The sequence below is a fragment of the Pieris brassicae genome, chromosome 10 (assembly GCF_905147105.1).
Source record: "Pieris brassicae chromosome 10, ilPieBrab1.1, whole genome shotgun sequence".
Lineage (NCBI taxonomy): Eukaryota > Metazoa > Arthropoda > Insecta > Lepidoptera > Pieridae > Pieris > Pieris brassicae.
The window spans coordinates 7713518-7731693 of record NC_059674.1 but is presented as its reverse complement, the minus strand read 5'-3'; the positions used below and the strand labels follow the sequence as shown (position 1 = coordinate 7731693).

Here is an 18176-nt window from a genome sequence, read left to right as displayed (position 1 = left end):
TATTGTATCGAACCAGTTTTACTGCTGATCGATATTTTGTGTTAAAAAAGTTATTGTTATGTATTGTTGAGGAAGACATCGTGAGAGTTTATAATAAGGGGTGTGATATCAACCCTTTGCACTAAAAAAGCTCGGGTGAGAATCTTTCTAATAATAGAATTAGCGATTTCTATTTATCGAGTAAAGAATACCTATTTTTTCTATAGTCGTAACGCAAACTTCTGCAACTATTGTTTCTTTTTATTTGCATTCAAATCTAACTACTTAAATCTTTAAGTAACTCAAAAAATTATATAATTCTTCATTTTTTATAACTTTCATCTTTCTAGGCATTTACTTATTTGTTTTTTTTTATTATATATTTAGTTTTTAGGCCTAATTTTACTTTGTTACTATGTCATTTTGTATAGGTACTTAAACATCTAGTTATTACCCTTTTTTGCATCTAAAAAAAATATAAGCCTCTATTACTAGTTAGGCTAAGTAGATGTTTCTGCTGTTAGCTATTCCAAGTTTATCAAAGCAGTTTCATTAAGGGTAAAAGCAAGAATAAAAATATTTCATGGTACTAAAAAACATTTTTTTTTTGTCTCTGAAATACTTCATAGGTAACTAATAATAAAAGATGATATACATAATAAAATACTACAAATTTTTAAAATGTTTTCTTTTGTTTCAGACTTATAACTGAGAACTTCAGAATAAACTCCGGTAACAATGCCACAAAACGGAAGCAGGAGGAAGCACTCACATACAATTATAAAGTCAAAATTAAACCACACTCAATAGATTTCACCCCACACTCTCCTAATACACCAAGCAAAGTTCTAGGAGAAATAGAAAAGGCTTTAACACCACAAAGAAAAGTATTAGGTGAAATACAAAACTCTCCCAGCTACCAACTAAACTCCAGCCCTTTAACTTTTAAGTCACAAAACTCTCCTAGTCCACATGGCACATCCAACATTCCAAACTCCCCTGTGATACCAAAAACATACTCACCAAGGATCCCAACCTCTCCTGGTATGTCACGGATTAAACATTCGCCAACAACACCTTTGAGCACTCATAAGTATTCTTCAAAGGTTACACAATTGTGCATTAAAAATTCACCAGCTATGGAAAGACTGAAATCGCCTTTGGGAGGCTTAAGGGAGAGAAAAAGAAGTAAATTATCTAGGATATTTGAAGAAAGAACAATGTTTAAAGCCAATAAGGAGAATGAAAATTTTAATATTGAAGAGGAAACTCAAGATTGTACATTTGGCATGGAAAAGAGTGATTGGACTATGACTAAGGTAACAGTTCTTAACATTAATACAAAATTATTTTAATTATTTTATGATAATTTTTAATACATTTATTACAAATATATGATCTGCTGGTAGCAACTAAAAGCTTGACTAAGGACATTTTGGTTTAAAGTAATGCATTTTTGTTTGGTGCTAAGTTTTACATAATTTAAATAAACAATTTAGGTTTCTCTCTCTGTACTTCAGATTTTTAAAATAATTACCAAATTTTTGGAGTGTGTTTTTGTTAATAAAAATACAATTTATATTACCTTCAACTTGTGTCTAATAGTCCATTTTGTACAATTACAGTTGGACTTCTCTGACATTAAGAAAGAGAAAGAAATGGACGCAGATATCTTGGTACCAGAAACGAGCACCTCTCTGGAACCAGATATGGAATCATTACAAGATTTAGAAGAGGAATTTGATTCTAACAACTTTGATGAATGCACAAAGTATGAAATTATATCAACCGATAGTCCGGATATTATTTCAAGCGGTCGTACAAGTTCTAGAAAGGTCAACCAAAGGAATTTCGCCTTTGGGGCACCGTTGTCTGAAAACGAAACATCTACTTCCTTTAACCGACCCAGCTCTTCCAGAGTTCTCAATTTCGAGAAGAGGATGGAACGGTCGAAATCCAACCGTACATTGAACTTCGACGAGAGCCGGTCTAGTTTCGATAAAATGGAATATGATCCTGAACAAAGTTTTGACTTCAACTCAAAGACTAAAACTAAACTCAATTTTGATGATAGCAACTTTGAAGAGAGCTTCGAATTCACCTCGCCAATGACTAAAGATACCACCCCAAGAAAGACTGTGTCAGTTAAAAAATCTCTGAAGTTCACCGAAAGCCCGAAATACGAAAAACAGAGTAGCATATCCAAATCTCCCTGTTCGAGTATGTCGAAGCGGTTGACAACGGAATCTATGGAGAGCGGCTTCATCTCTGAATTTGAGGAACCCTTTTTGGACATGGAAGAGATCTCTAGTTCGCCCAAAATTTCCAACTTCAGTGACTTATTATCTGGTCAAATTAAGGAGAGCTTCACTGAGAAGCTACGGCCCTCTGTCCATAGGAGTTTGAGTTTCAACCCCGTTTCGAAGAGGTTGAGAGATGAACCGACCTGTTCAAGTAAGAGGTTGAAGTCTGAAACGACTCCGGCTCCACATAGGCCGCTTTTACAACGAGCTCTCTCAGAGAATAATGCATCTATTATGTCTGCTTTAGCGAGATGTAAGTAAACATATCTATGTTGACTTTAGGTTTGAATCTTGGTTGAAGCAAAATAGTTAAAATCATATTAAAACTAAGTTTATTTCTTAGAAATATTTTATTGACGTGTAACGAGGGCCGTGTTTGGTTGCTCCGCGAAATCATAATCCTTTAACAACTGTCAAGATGATATGGGCATGACCCACTGTGATATTAACTCTAGATATTAGGACATAGATTTTAAAAAATTGGCTGTAACCCAAATTAACATTAATATCACAAAAAAATGAATAGGTTAATAAATACATTAGTTACAACCCAAAGTGTATTATGTAGTTTGAATAATTTTCTCCTAACGTAAACTTCTTAATTCCAGCATGCGTTGAACCAGACCTGATCGGTGACTTCAGTTCTCCCTTCGCACTTCCACTCACAGCCGGAGACCACTCAGACCTCAAATCAATATCCGGTGATACACTTGCCGGTTTAATTCGGGGAGAATATTCTGATAGCATTCACGACTTTCAGGTAAATATCCTTATAATAGTTGTATCACTTTAAAAAAAAAAACCACGAATTTAATTCTGTTTATTTTATTTAAGTCAAATTGTATAGTTATTCATTTGCTTAGTAATTGACGTTTATATGTGCTTTCATACAATCAACGATATTATTTTTAAAGTTATGTTTAACAGTTTATTGATAATTATTGCGTCAATTATAATTAAATTTATAGCAGTCTAGTGGCTTTAGCTTGCAACTCTCATCCTTCAGGTCTTAGGTTCGATCCCTGGCTGTGCACCACTGGAATTTCTTTCTATACGCACATTTAACATTCGCTCGAACGGTGAAGGAAAACATCGTGCGGAATCGGCTGGCCTTAGACCCAAAAAGCTGTTCACTCGCCTAATTAGATTGACAAATGACCGTGAAACACATACAGAAATTTGAGGCTCACCTAAAATGGTTTTAGCGCCACTGAATATTTTTTTATACTAAAAATTAATACTAGATTTGTTAAATTATTCCAGGTGATAGACTGCCGTTACCCATACGAGTTCGAAGGTGGCCATATCCTGGGCGCAGTGAATATGTCTACAGCAGAACAAGTATTGGAACTGATGAATGCACCGCTGGCCAAGGACAACCAGAAACGGAGTATATTGGTGTTCCACTGCGAATTCTCGCTTGAGAGGGGACCTAAGTTGTGAGTATTCGCTTATACATTGATAAAAAAACATTGTCTTTGTTTTTGTTCATTTCCCATTCCCCACGTGGCACACGACAGGTACATTTTTAAATTTTTTTATCATTGCTAATTTTTCATATGCCTTAATCAATAAATCTAGTCTTCATTATAGCATTAATCATTAAATCTTGTCTTCATTGTAGCATTAATAATGAAATATTGACTTCATTATGACATGAATCATTAAATCTTACTCTAATATTACGCGATTTCAGTCCCTCTTTTATCACGGGTATTCTCCTATATCACACGATATATTTCTGTACAGTTACAATGATTCGTACGCACGTACGATTTTTTAAATATTTGCTTTAAACTATTTTCCTATAACGCGAATCTAACGTGTTATAGGAGGGATAACTGTATACTTAATAATATATAGTTTTAAACATATTAAAATATACGTTTCTTTCGCAGATCGCGTTTCCTCCGTTCCTCGGATCGAGCAAAGAACCAAGAAAACTATCCCAACCTCCATTATCCCGAGATCTATCTCTTACACGCCGGGTACAGATCGTTCTTCAAGAATTATCCGGAACTCTGCTCGCCGAACGGATACACCGCCATGCTGGATCCGAAACACCGCCATTTACTACGGAAACACCGGTCTCTGCAGCCGTCCGGAAGACGCAATCGGCTGTTGTTGTAGAGACCGAGAGACCGAGAAAAGACCGATTCTGAATTGGACCAGTATTCTAAAAATGCAATGAAAGACCAAAAAAATGGAAAAACCATGTATAGCAAAAGATATTATACCAATTGTAAATAGTGGTTTGAAAACCGAGTTTAAGGCCGTTTTGAAAAGACCGTGTAAATAAAAGGCCAGAATTCTAATAGGGTAAGAGAGATTAAGGTAATTTTTTAAGCTTAATGTAAATGGATTCTATATTACGTTAATTTCGGTCTTTGGACTAAATTAATTCCAGTCCGAGTTTGATGAGACTTTGACTAAATTTAGTTTAACGATGCCATATTATTATAGGAACGTCCCACCTCTAGTTTTAAGGAATAACGCAATATATTTTAAGTAATACCTAAGAATCATGACAATTTAGTAGCTTTTACATAGATTTTGATACAAACGTTGGAGACGTGAATTTTTATAAATTCAGCACACGAGGCCCGCTGTACGTAAATTTTTAAGTTAACAAATAATATCATGTGTGACATGTGGCCATAATGAATCGCCATAATAAAACCAAAAACAACTACCTAAAATAAACTACATTTGTTTTGGGCTCAAATTGAGCCAATATTTGAGAAGCTGGATTTGGAGATACTAGACTAGGGTATATGTAGCGATTTCAGTGTGACGAGTGATCGGGAAATACTCAAAAACGCCTCAAGTGGGCCTCTTTACAGACATCTGTCTGCCCGAGAGGATTGCCGATTCGGCGACGTAGCAATAATATACGCTTACAAATATATTTATGTTATTTGCATTTGAAGACATGATTAAAATATTTCTTTTCGAATGTATTTTCGTCATTTAAAAGCTTTTTTCAAAAATTAATTTAACAATAATGATACTTGAAACCATCACTTTCTAATTACGAACTTAAGATCGATTATATCCAGAATAAACAACCATAAGGAAGTGATTTGACTTTAGATTCCACTCGAACAATGAAACATTTGATTAAGTAATAATCTCTTAACGAATAACTCACAATATAAATATATTAAACTGTGTTACGGCCTTGTCCACTAAAAATGATTGACAATTTTAAATGGTTAGAAAATTGTACTTATAAAAACTAAATACGTCCAATTGCACTCTTTTATCTACGAGACGTCTTTGTCTGTCAAAGTTCATCATGATACGACTTTAACACATTCTTAAAAGCCTAATACTGAAATATTATCAGATTCCAACGATATCTCATACTTAAATCCTGTTTTGAAGTCAGTAAAAACGGTATTATGAGCCTGATTTAATTGAGAATTAGAAATATTTATTATATATTCAGAATTTTAAAAAAAATATCGTATTTAGTAATCTAATATCGATTCAGGAGACGATTCTAAAAATCCATATTTATCCTAAATAATTTAATCATATCTTCAGACAAATAATACTATTCCGTGTCCTCGTTAATTACGCTTATTATGTTAATATCTGTTAAGAATTATTCTAGCTAGTGTTAGCTTGTGTAGCGAATAATTTGAGACATAACCCAAACTAGATTTAATCTTTGAGTTCAAAATTTTGTGTATTGAAATATTAACGCAGCAAACTAATCATGTGTTTGGTCCATTACAATGGACAAAAGAAATTACAACAGTTTAATATTGGGATACAGAATCGGAAAATCGCTTGTATAATTGTTATAGATTCGTCCTAATCACAATCAGTGGCCTGTCGTTATGTTGATCAATAACAGTTTTCTATATAAATTAAAGGAAAATCTATGAATGAGAATTGTCTCAAATAATTTGCAAGCAATTGTAGTTCAATTTATGAATTAAGAGCTATATTCTTCGGAATGTTTTGGTTGTAAATATCGTTTTATCAAATCGGCCTTATGGTGAAAATATCTTATAACAGATCCACTTATAACGATAAATGTCTACCTAATAGTGTCGCAAGCGTATATGATCCAGTCTTAAACTGTTCTTTCCTCTACGGCTATGTCTTCGCTGGTTTCAGATTAAACTTTCGGAACAGATACGCTTAAGGCGCTACGCCAGTGTTTTTTCCATAAGATCGATTTTCGTTCGTGTCATTTCTCTCCCAAAGTATCAAAATTTTTAATTAAGTAATATATTATCTTTAGTTATTTTATTGAATAGATTTTAAATGTGTATAGATTTCAAATAAATTATGGAAAAATATGAATATTTTATTTCTGTTCCCTTTATTCCCTCGATTTCTTCTATGAGTATTTATAGCTGTTATTGAATAAGTATACAGGGCAAATACTTGACTTACTTGATGCTGTCGAAACGCTCAAAGTTTGCTTTCAGCGGTTAATATCTTTCCTGTAAGCTTACAGGTTCGTTTAACGAAAGTTATAGTTAATATCTAGCCCTACGAACCTTAGGAAAATTACAAAACTCATAACGCAAAGCGTTACCTGACTTTTAAAAATTGGTAGACTGTTTTCTCGAAGAACTTTGAGTCGAATTGGTTCAAAAATACGTCAGTAGTTAGTTGGTTCAATATGGTGGTGCGTGGCAAAAACAGACAATTTGAATCGCTCTTCGTTTGGGTACTTTTTTAACGCAAATCGCGCGAAATTGTGTTTTCTTGGGGTTAAATTAGACTTGATTTAGTTCAGTACATCCATCCAGTTTTTTCCGGTAATGATCGACAACTGCCAAGAATATCCCCAGGCTATCATCCGCATAGCAATAAATGTTGCCAAGTTAAAGAGGCCAATCTTTCGCCAAATCTGGCAATGTGCTCAGACTGCTCTACCATACTCCTGTTTAACGGCGCTTGTACGGCGGCACGAGATGTTGTCCGTCCACACTTAAAAAGCATTCTTTCGATGTGTTTTAAGCACCGATTGTCACCGCGTAAAATTGAATAAATAGTTCCATTCTCTATACAAAAGCATATAGGTACCAAATACCGCATCCTTTCCCAATTTACTGACCAATATAGCGAGAGCTCGCAAAGCGGAGCCGTAAAATACACAGGACCACGCAAGTATTTGACTATGGCAGGTGTCGCGATAATGAGTCATCCGCCATATAGTCCAGACCTGGCGGCCTGTTTCATTTATACCTAAGAACTTAAGATAATATTCGCTTTACGAGCCCTGAAGATGCGGTGAAAGAGTATGAATATGCCATAGTAGAGACCCCTGAGGAAGAATGGCCCCACTACTTTTCTCAGTGGTTCCATCGAATGCGACGTTTAGAGGAACGGAGATTACTTCGAAAAACAATAAAAGTATTGGCAACTTTCTACATTAAGCCCTTTTTCATTTTCTAAACATTTTCAGTGTTACCTAGGTATCAGAGCTAAGGCAATATTCCAACTTTAAGTCCAGTATGTCTCACGTTTATTTCCTTAAATGAAATGTACAATATGTAGATTTCCAAACGAATCTTATAGTAAAACTCACTCAACAATAAATAAAACATACTTAATGACTAGAATACTTTGTAAGAAAAATGCGAACAAACAAGACGTCGAAACAAAATACTTACTTAACCCAGATAAGCCTACTGTCCTATATTTAGGACAGTAGAAATAAAAAAAATTATCAGAATACCCTCTTTATCTAAGATTATTTAGTCTTATGATTTGCAGTAAGAAACGTGTCAGCTTTATTAGAAAAAATAAAAAGACAGTTATTTTAACAGTTTTTACCTTATATTTTACCTTATAAGTGTGTAATAAAAGTGCGTTGCAGACATGGCAAATGACAGGTATGTATAAAAAGTTATATTTTACTCGTGAGTTGTTTTTTTCTGTGTTAATATCTAGTTGATAACCTTAACTTTTGTACTAAATAAATATTCTAGCAAAATAATATAAATAAATTACGTATAACTTGTTACAAATACTAGCGTACTATATATAGGACAGTAGGATAATATACATGATTTTAGTACAATAATACAACTTTTTCTTTACAGACCGTTAGCTGCACATGAAATTTTAGATGCTTTAGAAAATGTTTCTGATAATGAAGAAGATTATAGAGAACGACTGATATGTATTCTACCTCCTCCTGTTGATCCTGACTGTCTCACTGACGAAGATTCGGGTGAAGAAGATAATGTAACTTTGAATAATTTGCCACGAAACATTCTGCTTCAACCGGCTGAAGTAATGATTCAAGGGCAGAATATGGTGAGTGATACAGAAGAAGAACCTTCTGATTCTACAGGTCGAACTAAACGTAGGCGTACCTACGCATGGAGAAAACGGGACTTGGCAAAAAATCCCGTGAATTGGCCAGATGTTCAATGCGCTTGCCAAGATAAGCGCCCAATTGAGTGGTTTGAAAACTTCTTAGATGAAGATGTTATTTCGTTGTTGGTGTCAGAGAGCAATAAATATGCTGTCAAAAAGAATTTGCCTGGAGACATAACCACTGAAGATATGAAATGTTTCATCGGCATATTGTTGGTTAGTGGTTATTCATGGCTCCCCCGTAGAAGAATGTATTGGGAAAACTCCCCTGATACAAAGAATGAATTGATCAGCTCGGCTATGACTAGGGATAGATTTGACTTTATTTTTCGCCACCTTCATGTCAATGATAATCTGGATTTGCAAGACAAATACACAAAAGTACGCCCCCTAGTTACACTTCTAAATAAAAGGTTCTTAGAGTTTTCTCCTCTTGAAGAGCATTGCAGTGTAGATGAGGCCATGATCCCCTACTATGGTAGACATGGCTGCAAACAGCACATAAAAGGTAAACCTATTAGGTACGGGTTCAAAGCTTGGGTTGGTGCTACACGGTTAGGGTATGTTTTATGGATGGAACCATACCAAGGTGCTACAACTATGTGCAATCCAATATATAAAGAATTGGGGCTGGGTGCAAGCGTTGTTCTCACTTTTTGCGATGTGCTGATTTCACGTGGCTTCGACCTTCCTTACCACGTAGTTTTTGATAATTTTTTTACTGGGACGCCCTTGCTGGAAGAGATAACAAAGAAAGGCCTTCGTTGCACTGGGACAGTTCGAGAAAACAGGACATCTAGTTGTCCTCTGATTACATCGAAGTTACTGAAAAAAAAGGAACGTGGTGCTGTCGATTACAGAACGACACATGACAACATGTTCATTATTGCTAAATGGCATGACAATAATATATTCAGTATTGCTTCTAATGCTGTAGGAATAAATCCTAAACAATCTGCCAAACGCTTCTCACAAAGTGAAAAGAGAAACATTGTCATAGAAGAACCACATATGGTGTCCATCTATAACAAATATATGGGAGGAGTGGATCGGTCTGATGAAAATATTTCACATTACCGAATTGGTATACGAGGTAAGAAATGGTACATGCCGTTGCTCACACACATGATTGATCTTGCCGAACATAATGCATGGCAGTTATATAAAATAAATCATGGAAAACTGGATCATCTTGGCTTTCGCAGAAGGGTAGCAATTGCTTTGATTGAATCAAACAGAAAAAATGCCAAAAGAGGGCCTAGCCGACCCTCCCATCATGAACATGCTGATAGTCGTAAAGACCAAATGAATCATCTGGTTATTCCTCAATCGAAGCAAACACACTGTCGTCAATGTCACAAAAAATGTTTGACACGTTGCAAGAAATGTGATGTTGGAGTGTGTGTCAAGTGTTTTGAAACATATCATTCATAAATAGTGTTAATCTAGTAAATTACATATAACAATGGGTAATATAATCAATAGTTATCTAATAAACTACACTTTTTGATTACATTCTGTTTTGTCATAAATGGTCTTTTAATTCCTCTTATTATCCTACTGTCCTACATATAGGACGGCTGTTTCCCTGAAAGCCTTACACTTAATTTTTTTTTCATAATTTTTTTTATGTTGCATAAGATCTAATAAACTAAATAATGTAACTTTTTTCAAAATTTTCAGAAAATTTTAGTTTCAGGCTTATCTGGGTTAAAGTACAAAAATTACAGTACATAACACTCTGTAGGAAGTGAATGAAAAAAAATTGATGGAAATTTATATTCTGCCTTGGAGTAAGTCCTTTGCTGTTTTTTGTCATGACAATAGCATACGAGCATTCGATACGATGGAAGTATATGCGCCTGATACAAAAAATTACGCAATCCTATCCCGCCTATGTAGTGAAGACAACCGAATTCAGTTTTGTAAATTTTTGATCTAATATTCTTAAGTCGCGCCTGTCATGAAATTTTACTACTGTCAAGCAGATGTCTATAGTTTCCAACTAAGGCATTTTCGATTCCTTGATCCAAATAAAAGTATCTGAAAATCTTTCTCTCTATTTCAACTGCATTAAATGAGAAGAATGGTAATTGACAAATAAGTTGCAAAGGCATAAAAAAAATATCCTCAAAGATGTTATTTCAACGTTACATTTTAAAATTAATTTGTCTCTTTAACTTCCTCATTTTTCGTCTCCTGGCTTTCTTCCGGAGTTTCACTTATCACCTTTTCTTCGAGTGATGATTTTGACAATTGACGAAGAATTTTTTCAAATATCTTCGGCGCACTCTTCGTGTTCGGCAACGAAATGTCGGTTTGTGTCGGCACAGACTCCCATGTCTTCTCCTCTTTTACTTCTAGAGGTAACACTGTCTCTTTCAGATTTAACGACATTGATTTTTTCTTTAAATCTTTTTCGAGATCGATTATAGGTTCAGGATATTCTTTTTGACTTTCTTTGGATTGCCTTTCTATCGCTTTTGTGAGGACATTACCTAAAATGTGTGTACATTTAATGATATTTTGCGTTTCACGTGGAGTAAGGTGTAATCCTTCGTTGCGAATTATGTAATTTATGTTGGTTATGTCGTCAGGTGAGCGTTTTAAGCCTTCGTTTGAGAGATCTGAAAAATAAACACAAAACAAATTTATAAAAATTGTCGAAACTTATCGTGAGGAAACCGCTTGGCTTAGACCCAAAAAGCCGACATGCGTCTGGCACAGAAGGCTGATCACCTATTTGCTTGACAAATCATCATGTAACAGACACAGAAATCGTAGGCCCAGACCTAAAAATGTTGTAGTGCTATTGCTATATAATATGACCCTAATTAAGTACAATCTAAATCACATACACATATACTCCCAAAACAGAGTTTAATTATAGACGACAAATGTACATCTGTACATGTAAGCTATTTTTCTTTGTAATTCAGTTGACCCTGGTAAATTGCTATGTTTATTTGCCAAGGAGTAGCACTATTAATTAAGCGTCATAATTTAAATAACAGTTGATCAGTGAATACTGTATTATGTCTGTTTCATAAATATCTACAATAAGTTATATTAGATATATATTTTTGCTTTTATTTTTAAAGAAATCAACTTTGACGTAGCTCACACTTGACTGTATGTTTTTTTTTATAAAGAATAATGTAAAATGTATAGTTGCAATTATAAAGATGTGACCACTATGTATCTACATAATATATAGTTATCTGTCTGTCTTTTTATAACGCCATTCTATCTATCTATCTATCTTTTTATTCCTCATTCTAGGTCCATGATAATCACATATAATTATTAAATCTATTTTAAAAGAGTAAATATGGAGTTCTTGTCCATTCTTCTCTATATGAAATTACGTAAGTAATTTTGATTTTCAAAGGTGCTATGTTACTAAGTCAAATTGAAATAAATAATTTGATTTAAAAAAGCGAGTTTTCATTAGCTTGATGTGGCATTATGTCACATTGTTTAAAATCATTTTAAACACCAAAAGTTGTTGACTATGTAAAAAATTGATTTTATATCACTTTAAAATAGTAATCACGACTAAAGACAATTTTACTTTTAATATTTATTGTTCAATATCGTCATTTAATTTTGTGTTTGTACACAATACATAATGTGAAATACATACGAAAAATTCGAAGGCATTTTTGACAATAATAGTGTCACACTTTATATTAGTGTCAACTGTCATCCCAAATCAACACCAGCGACTAATAATTGTACGTACCAAAATCCGTAAGGTCAAAGTCCTCAGTACGGTACGGTGTAGGGCATTGATCATAATATCGGCTTATTGGAACCCGAGCTAAAGAGTTATTATAATTAGCCCAAAAATTGCTCCATTCTCCAGTTGGCTTGGGTTCAGACTCCTGCCACGTACTTACGCTGTAAAAAATATTATGTACAAAGATGGAAAAGAACTTATTAAAACCATAGATTGATATATTAGTTGAATGTAAGATATTAAGAATCAAGTTGATTGCATCAACCGTTTCACTAAATTTAAATTTTGTGTACTCTTCATAGATAAATAGATAATCCAGGCATTCTATCATAAATCTCTTTCTTTCAGAAGAACGCGTTCCGGCCAAAACTCACCGATATCCAGATTGAGCATTTTGATAAACGAGCTAGGTCTGGATACCCCTTGCACTTTGAAATATTTTTTCGTTTATTTTAAAATAATTTAATTGTTTTGTTTAATTTTTTTATTTTCTCTTGTGTATGTTTCATGTGTTAACGTCATCCGTTCACAACGCAAGCGCTTTTTGTGTTCTCTCAGTTTAAATTCCGTAATTTCAATATATCTAGACGTAGTTGCTTCGGTTGTAGTGAAGAAAGTTAGGATACATCTCATATCCAAATATCTTCCGACTCGAAAACCGTAAACAAAAAAAGAGGTGCCGGACCAAAAGCAGCAGACGAGGTGTTTGAAACCAGATTATGATTTTATTTTATTGTCGGAGTTCCGTTCTAAAGCAATTGGATAACCAAGCAAAGGCACTTAAACATACGCAGAAAGTTTTCGGTCCACACAAACGGAGTTGAAGGAACTCAAAATACAATATTTCGAGCTTCATGAAAAAAGGGCAGAACATCGCAGGATCACATCATGAGCGTGAATAATATGCATGTGCGTGTTGTGTTTCGCAAAATGTTGGTATACATTTAAGATTATATGCGTTATTTTATTTAGAATTAAAAACTCAAATAAACAATTGTCAATTAGAACTTGGTTTCCTAGTATGACTATGGGATATGTGCGACGTTGAAGGCCTAGGTTATTTGCCATGCCAAGGGCGAGAACCAGTCTGTTGCACTGACTTAGACTTAGACGTTGACAAAGATGTTGCGCCTACTGAATGCTGTCTCCGACAATACGACATATTTATATGTTCGCAGAGTGAATTCACAGTAGCGATATTGCGTATATTATGTGTTTATTATACTTTAATTAATGTTTCTCGACATTATCGTATTTGCATATAAGGATAATGTATGTATGTATTGTAAAGCTCACTTTCAAACTACTAGGTCATGCATTATCAGGATCATAATTAATTGGCTTCAGCGTTGTGAAAGATGAGGCAAAAAAAATATATTTCACAACCTGGATTTGTGACTAAAGCCCCTGACTGAGAGCTTAAAAAGTCAAAAGTAAAAAATGAGCCATTTTCCCGCCTCACCTGTCCAGCAGATCCTGACTTCTAGAAGACATTAATGTGTCCGGTGGAAACCCGTGCACGCTGTCAGTTGATGACGGAGCAGAGCCAGGTGATGCTGATGAGCATTCCATTTCTGTACTCATTGTATGTCTATAACAATCACATGGTTTTCATGTTAAGCAACTTTTAGGTTTATGCTATTGGAGCAAAATAACAACTCGGTGACTGTTGCATTTATAATTAGGTAAGGTCATAAGGAATATAATGGTATCCCAGAGATGGGTGAGTGCAGAAGATCAGCTCGTAAAAGAGCCGAGTGGAAACAACAAGGGGAGGCCTATGTCAGAAAACAATCTAACCAACTGGCTGATGATAACGAGTGTGTTAAAAAAATACAGTTAAATTCATATTACGTGGGTAACACAGAAAATGTTTTGTATTGACCAGTTAGAAAAATCGCTAATGAAAACTGTTCGAAATACATAATTATTTCAATTTAATAATTATTGATGAGGGGGATCCCAAATATTTTTTCTTGGCCGATCATTACATTTATTAGTCATTTAGGAGTCATTGTTGATATTTACTCGGGTTACGTTAAACACATTTTTATTTTGATATATCCTTTTTGTTAATTATAATTGATAATAGTTACGTCCACTATTTAGAATTTTATAGTGAGTGTTTAGTGCGTTTTTGATAACTATCGTGAGGCAAAGTATTAGCAGAAATTACAGTTGACAAAACCAATTTACAATTCCTTGATCCGCGTGAGGGATATCCTTTAACAGCGACTACTGAAGATAACATCAGTGCTGTGCGACGCATGATAGAGCTCGAGAGTAGAGAGGAACGATGTGTAGAGAGGAACGGAGATTACTTCGAAAAACAATAAAGTATTGGCAATTTTCTTCATTAATCCGTTTTTCATTTTCTAAACATTCAGTGTTACCTAGGTATCGCTTAGGTTAAAATTATGTTAACGTACATACATTAACATAATTTTAATAACTAATTATATACATATATAGTTAGTGAATAAAGGCTTTAATTATTATGATTATTGTCAATAGAGCAAACAAAAACAGCTGTACATGTCTAACCAAAAAAATTTGCAGGTTTGAATCAGATTTATCCCAGAATTGGAATACAAAGCTCTATCTTTATATCTAGATTATTATCTATTATATTTCTGGCCACCGTGGCACTCTGGTGAAACTTAATAAATACGCACCTATAAGCAAGACTGGATTTGCTGTCCCGACTGAACGAGCTCTCCTTGCTCCGAGATTCCAGGGACTTATTGTGCTTGTCCGTCAGCACACTCTGAATCAGCCGCTTGTGCACTTTCTTAGGGGTTGATGTTGTGAATTTCTTCGCGCCATATTTTGAATTGGTGTCTTCGAAATCTGACACCTAAGATGGGAAGGAAGATTTTTTTTTAAATTTCAATACATTTTCAATGGTTTGCAAAATAACATTTTTGAGATATCTTTTTATTTAGTTATAATAGATTGTTGCTTTTAATAGCTTTTTGTCTAACCTGCGTGTTGCGTGATTGAAAAGTAGCTACTATCAAAAATGAATATTGTAAACACATAATTACTCATTACTTACGTATATATATTTTATGAAAATCTAAACATAACAATAAGATACACAGCATTTACAATTTTCTTAACCTACATAGTACATAATAATAAAAATATTTAATAATGAGTTGTCAGATTTTAGTTCAATGGGTCTAACTTTAAATTTTGATAAAAAAATGAATAAAATAAAAATAATAATTCATTATTACTATGTAGGCTAAGAAAATTGTAAATACTGTATAAATTTATTGTTATGATTACTAAAAATTTAAACATATTTTGAAAGTTTGTTCTCCGTGGCAGTGTTACTTTAACGCTGGAAGCATTTCCTTGCATTGCTATGCTTATTCGCTGAGCGAGGAAAGCAACAGCTCTTGGGTTACCAGTACTTTCTACCAGGCGCCAAATTAAATCTTTAATTAGCGCCAGTTCACTTGAACCCCACGGCCCAAGAGTGTCTACTCCAAACGGAATAAAACCACAGTTGGAGGAAAGACTCTTCTTGAGCCGTTTATTACATATGCACGAGTCAGAAATTACTATAAGAAATGAAATGTTACGAAACACTTGAGTGTGATAATAAAACCAATAAGTAAACAATTCGTTTTTTTTAAAGCAACATATTTTTTATACAATTTAAAGTCGTGTGTGAATCAATATTAGTTTTTACTTTCGTAGTATTTGTGGAATATTGTTGAAAATTTAATTAGTTATAAATTGAAAACGAAAAATTAGAATTATAAATGTCGACCTATATAGTCGAATCGATAAGATATAGGACATTTGTAGCTTTTACCTTTTCAATAATGCATATTAAACGATAGTAAAAATATGAATAGAATTTGAAAGTAGATTATCTATTTGAAAGTATATTAAAATTTATCAATGTGTTAAGAAAATTAAGGAAATTGAATTGAAACGAGTTTGTCCATAAAAACAACTCATTTCTTTACATTCATTGCGAGGTGATCTGGCCCTGACGCGAGCTGCCGATTTATTGATCTCAGATATGCCATTATCCTTACGACCTCTTCTTAACAGTTATACGATTAATTAACACCTGTCATTAATTAAATGATACATTAGATACCTGAGATAAATCCAAAGACATATCATCGTCCAATGATGCGTCACGACTTTTTGTTTGAATTCTTTTCGGTGAATCGATCTTTTTTCTCAACGAATCGGCTGACTGTCGCCGCAAACCACCAGGAAGGGATTGAGCCCTGTCACTTCTAGAAAAGGTAATATGAACAGTGAGTAACTTTTGAAATTAAATAGATTTTAAATAATCACAGTTTCATCTCCATTACATGCATATTACTTTTTTATATATTACATGCATATTACTTTTTTTTATAGACCAGAGGCAAACATAGCCGCAGGCAAACATGCAGGATGCTCATCTAATGTTAAGTAATAACGTCACCCATGGACACTCAATGCCAGGGGGCTTGCGAGTGCGTGGCCGGCGTAACGCTCTTTTGTAGGACCCCACGTCGAATTAGTTCAGGGTAGCTGGTTCCGCATGGCGGTGGTACGCGGTAAAAACTGTTTTAAGAAACGCTCAGATGTTAAACTTCGGACGTCGTGGTGATACGGGTTGAATTTCTCTCTGCTGCAGGTCATAATCCGAAAAACTCCTCTGAACACTCCGAGGTGAATGCGGTAGAAGATGCAGAGATACACCACATCTCTACGAAACGCCAAGGGACTGCTAATTACTTTGCAAATGTTTACTCCCGGCGAGACTTGACATAATAATGATGATGAAGATGCCAAGACTTTTTACTTTTCGTACTAAGTGTATGTTAATTATTTGTTATTTCTATTTTTATAAAGGATAATCTAATATGAATAGTTGCAATATTTGTAAATATGTGAGCGCCATGTATCTACATAATAATATATACATTTTTCTTTTTTATTAAAGTTCCATGGTCTTTAATGTGAATATAATTATCAAATCAATTCATACAAAATATTGTAAAAACTATTACGAGGATAAGTATTCTGGCCTATCTTTTTTTATTATCAAAAGTTCCTTTTTAATACGCCTTTTTAAAATATATGTTTCAATGTTTGACTTTGACTTTTTATTTTAGTAAAAGTACCTAATCCATGACTTTAAGTTAGTGCGTTACAAAACTCTAAATACGTTTCCATTTCGCTTGAGTCTATTGCTTTTATAAGTCCTAAAACAATTGAACATACGTAATGAACTTTATAAAGCTTAATGGGCTTTTATTTACTTACTTTTTTAATATCTGCTTTCCCGTAACGACAAAGTCAAACTTTTGAGTTTTCTTTGGTGTTGAGTTAGTTGAATGTACTGTTTTGTCGACACTACTCCGACGAGACAGGCTGACCGAGTTACGCCGTGAAGACGGTGGTCGACTCTTCTCTTCATCTTCTTTATTCATTCTTAATCTATAAGAACAAACAAACATTCATAAACAAACTTCTGCCATATAGGAGTTTTGATTGCTGACGTAATAACTGTTTATGAAGGTAATCACAGCGGTCTGAGCATTTGCTTTGATGAGAGTTCCCTCGGGATTTGCGGGGTTATTCCATTGTGAGGAAGGTGCATGGATCTGCCCTGCGCCTTCTTAAGTTCTCATGTCGTTTTCACACGTGTTTACCCTTTCTATAACATTTTTTCATAAGTATTTGATTGTCCTCTTTTTAATATATGTGATGTTTGAACGCAAAAAGAAAATAAAGATTTCTGTCTCATTTTACTTATCAAAAAGGGACTTGAA

The 18176-nt window shown here is 34.2% G+C and overlaps 2 protein-coding genes across 3 annotated transcripts in view; one reads left to right on the top strand and one right to left on the bottom strand.

Moving 5' to 3' along the window:
* LOC123715175 (M-phase inducer phosphatase-like) overlaps positions 1-6580 on the top strand; it is a 30272-nt gene extending 23692 nt beyond the window's left edge. For both annotated transcript variants that reach the window (XM_045670071.1, XM_045670070.1), the window contains exons 2-6: positions 680-1298; positions 1605-2535; positions 2891-3042; positions 3546-3721; positions 4181-6580. In XM_045670071.1, coding sequence (XP_045526027.1) covers positions 680-1298; positions 1605-2535; positions 2891-3042; positions 3546-3721; positions 4181-4412 — 2110 coding nt within the window. In that variant the 3' untranslated portion in view covers positions 4413-6580. The remainder of the gene's footprint in view (positions 1-679; positions 1299-1604; positions 2536-2890; positions 3043-3545; positions 3722-4180) is intronic.
* Positions 6581-10799: 4219 nt separating this feature from the next.
* Positions 10800-17834, bottom strand: LOC123715080. Its single transcript, XM_045669899.1, has 5 exons — positions 17668-17834; positions 16502-16646; positions 15054-15235; positions 12382-12539; positions 10800-11263 (listed from the first exon to the last, which is right to left on the bottom strand). Exons 1-5 carry the CDS (start codon positions 17832-17834, stop codon positions 10800-10802), a joined length of 1116 nt encoding a protein of 371 aa, XP_045525855.1.
* Between the last annotated feature and the right edge of the window lie 342 nt (positions 17835-18176).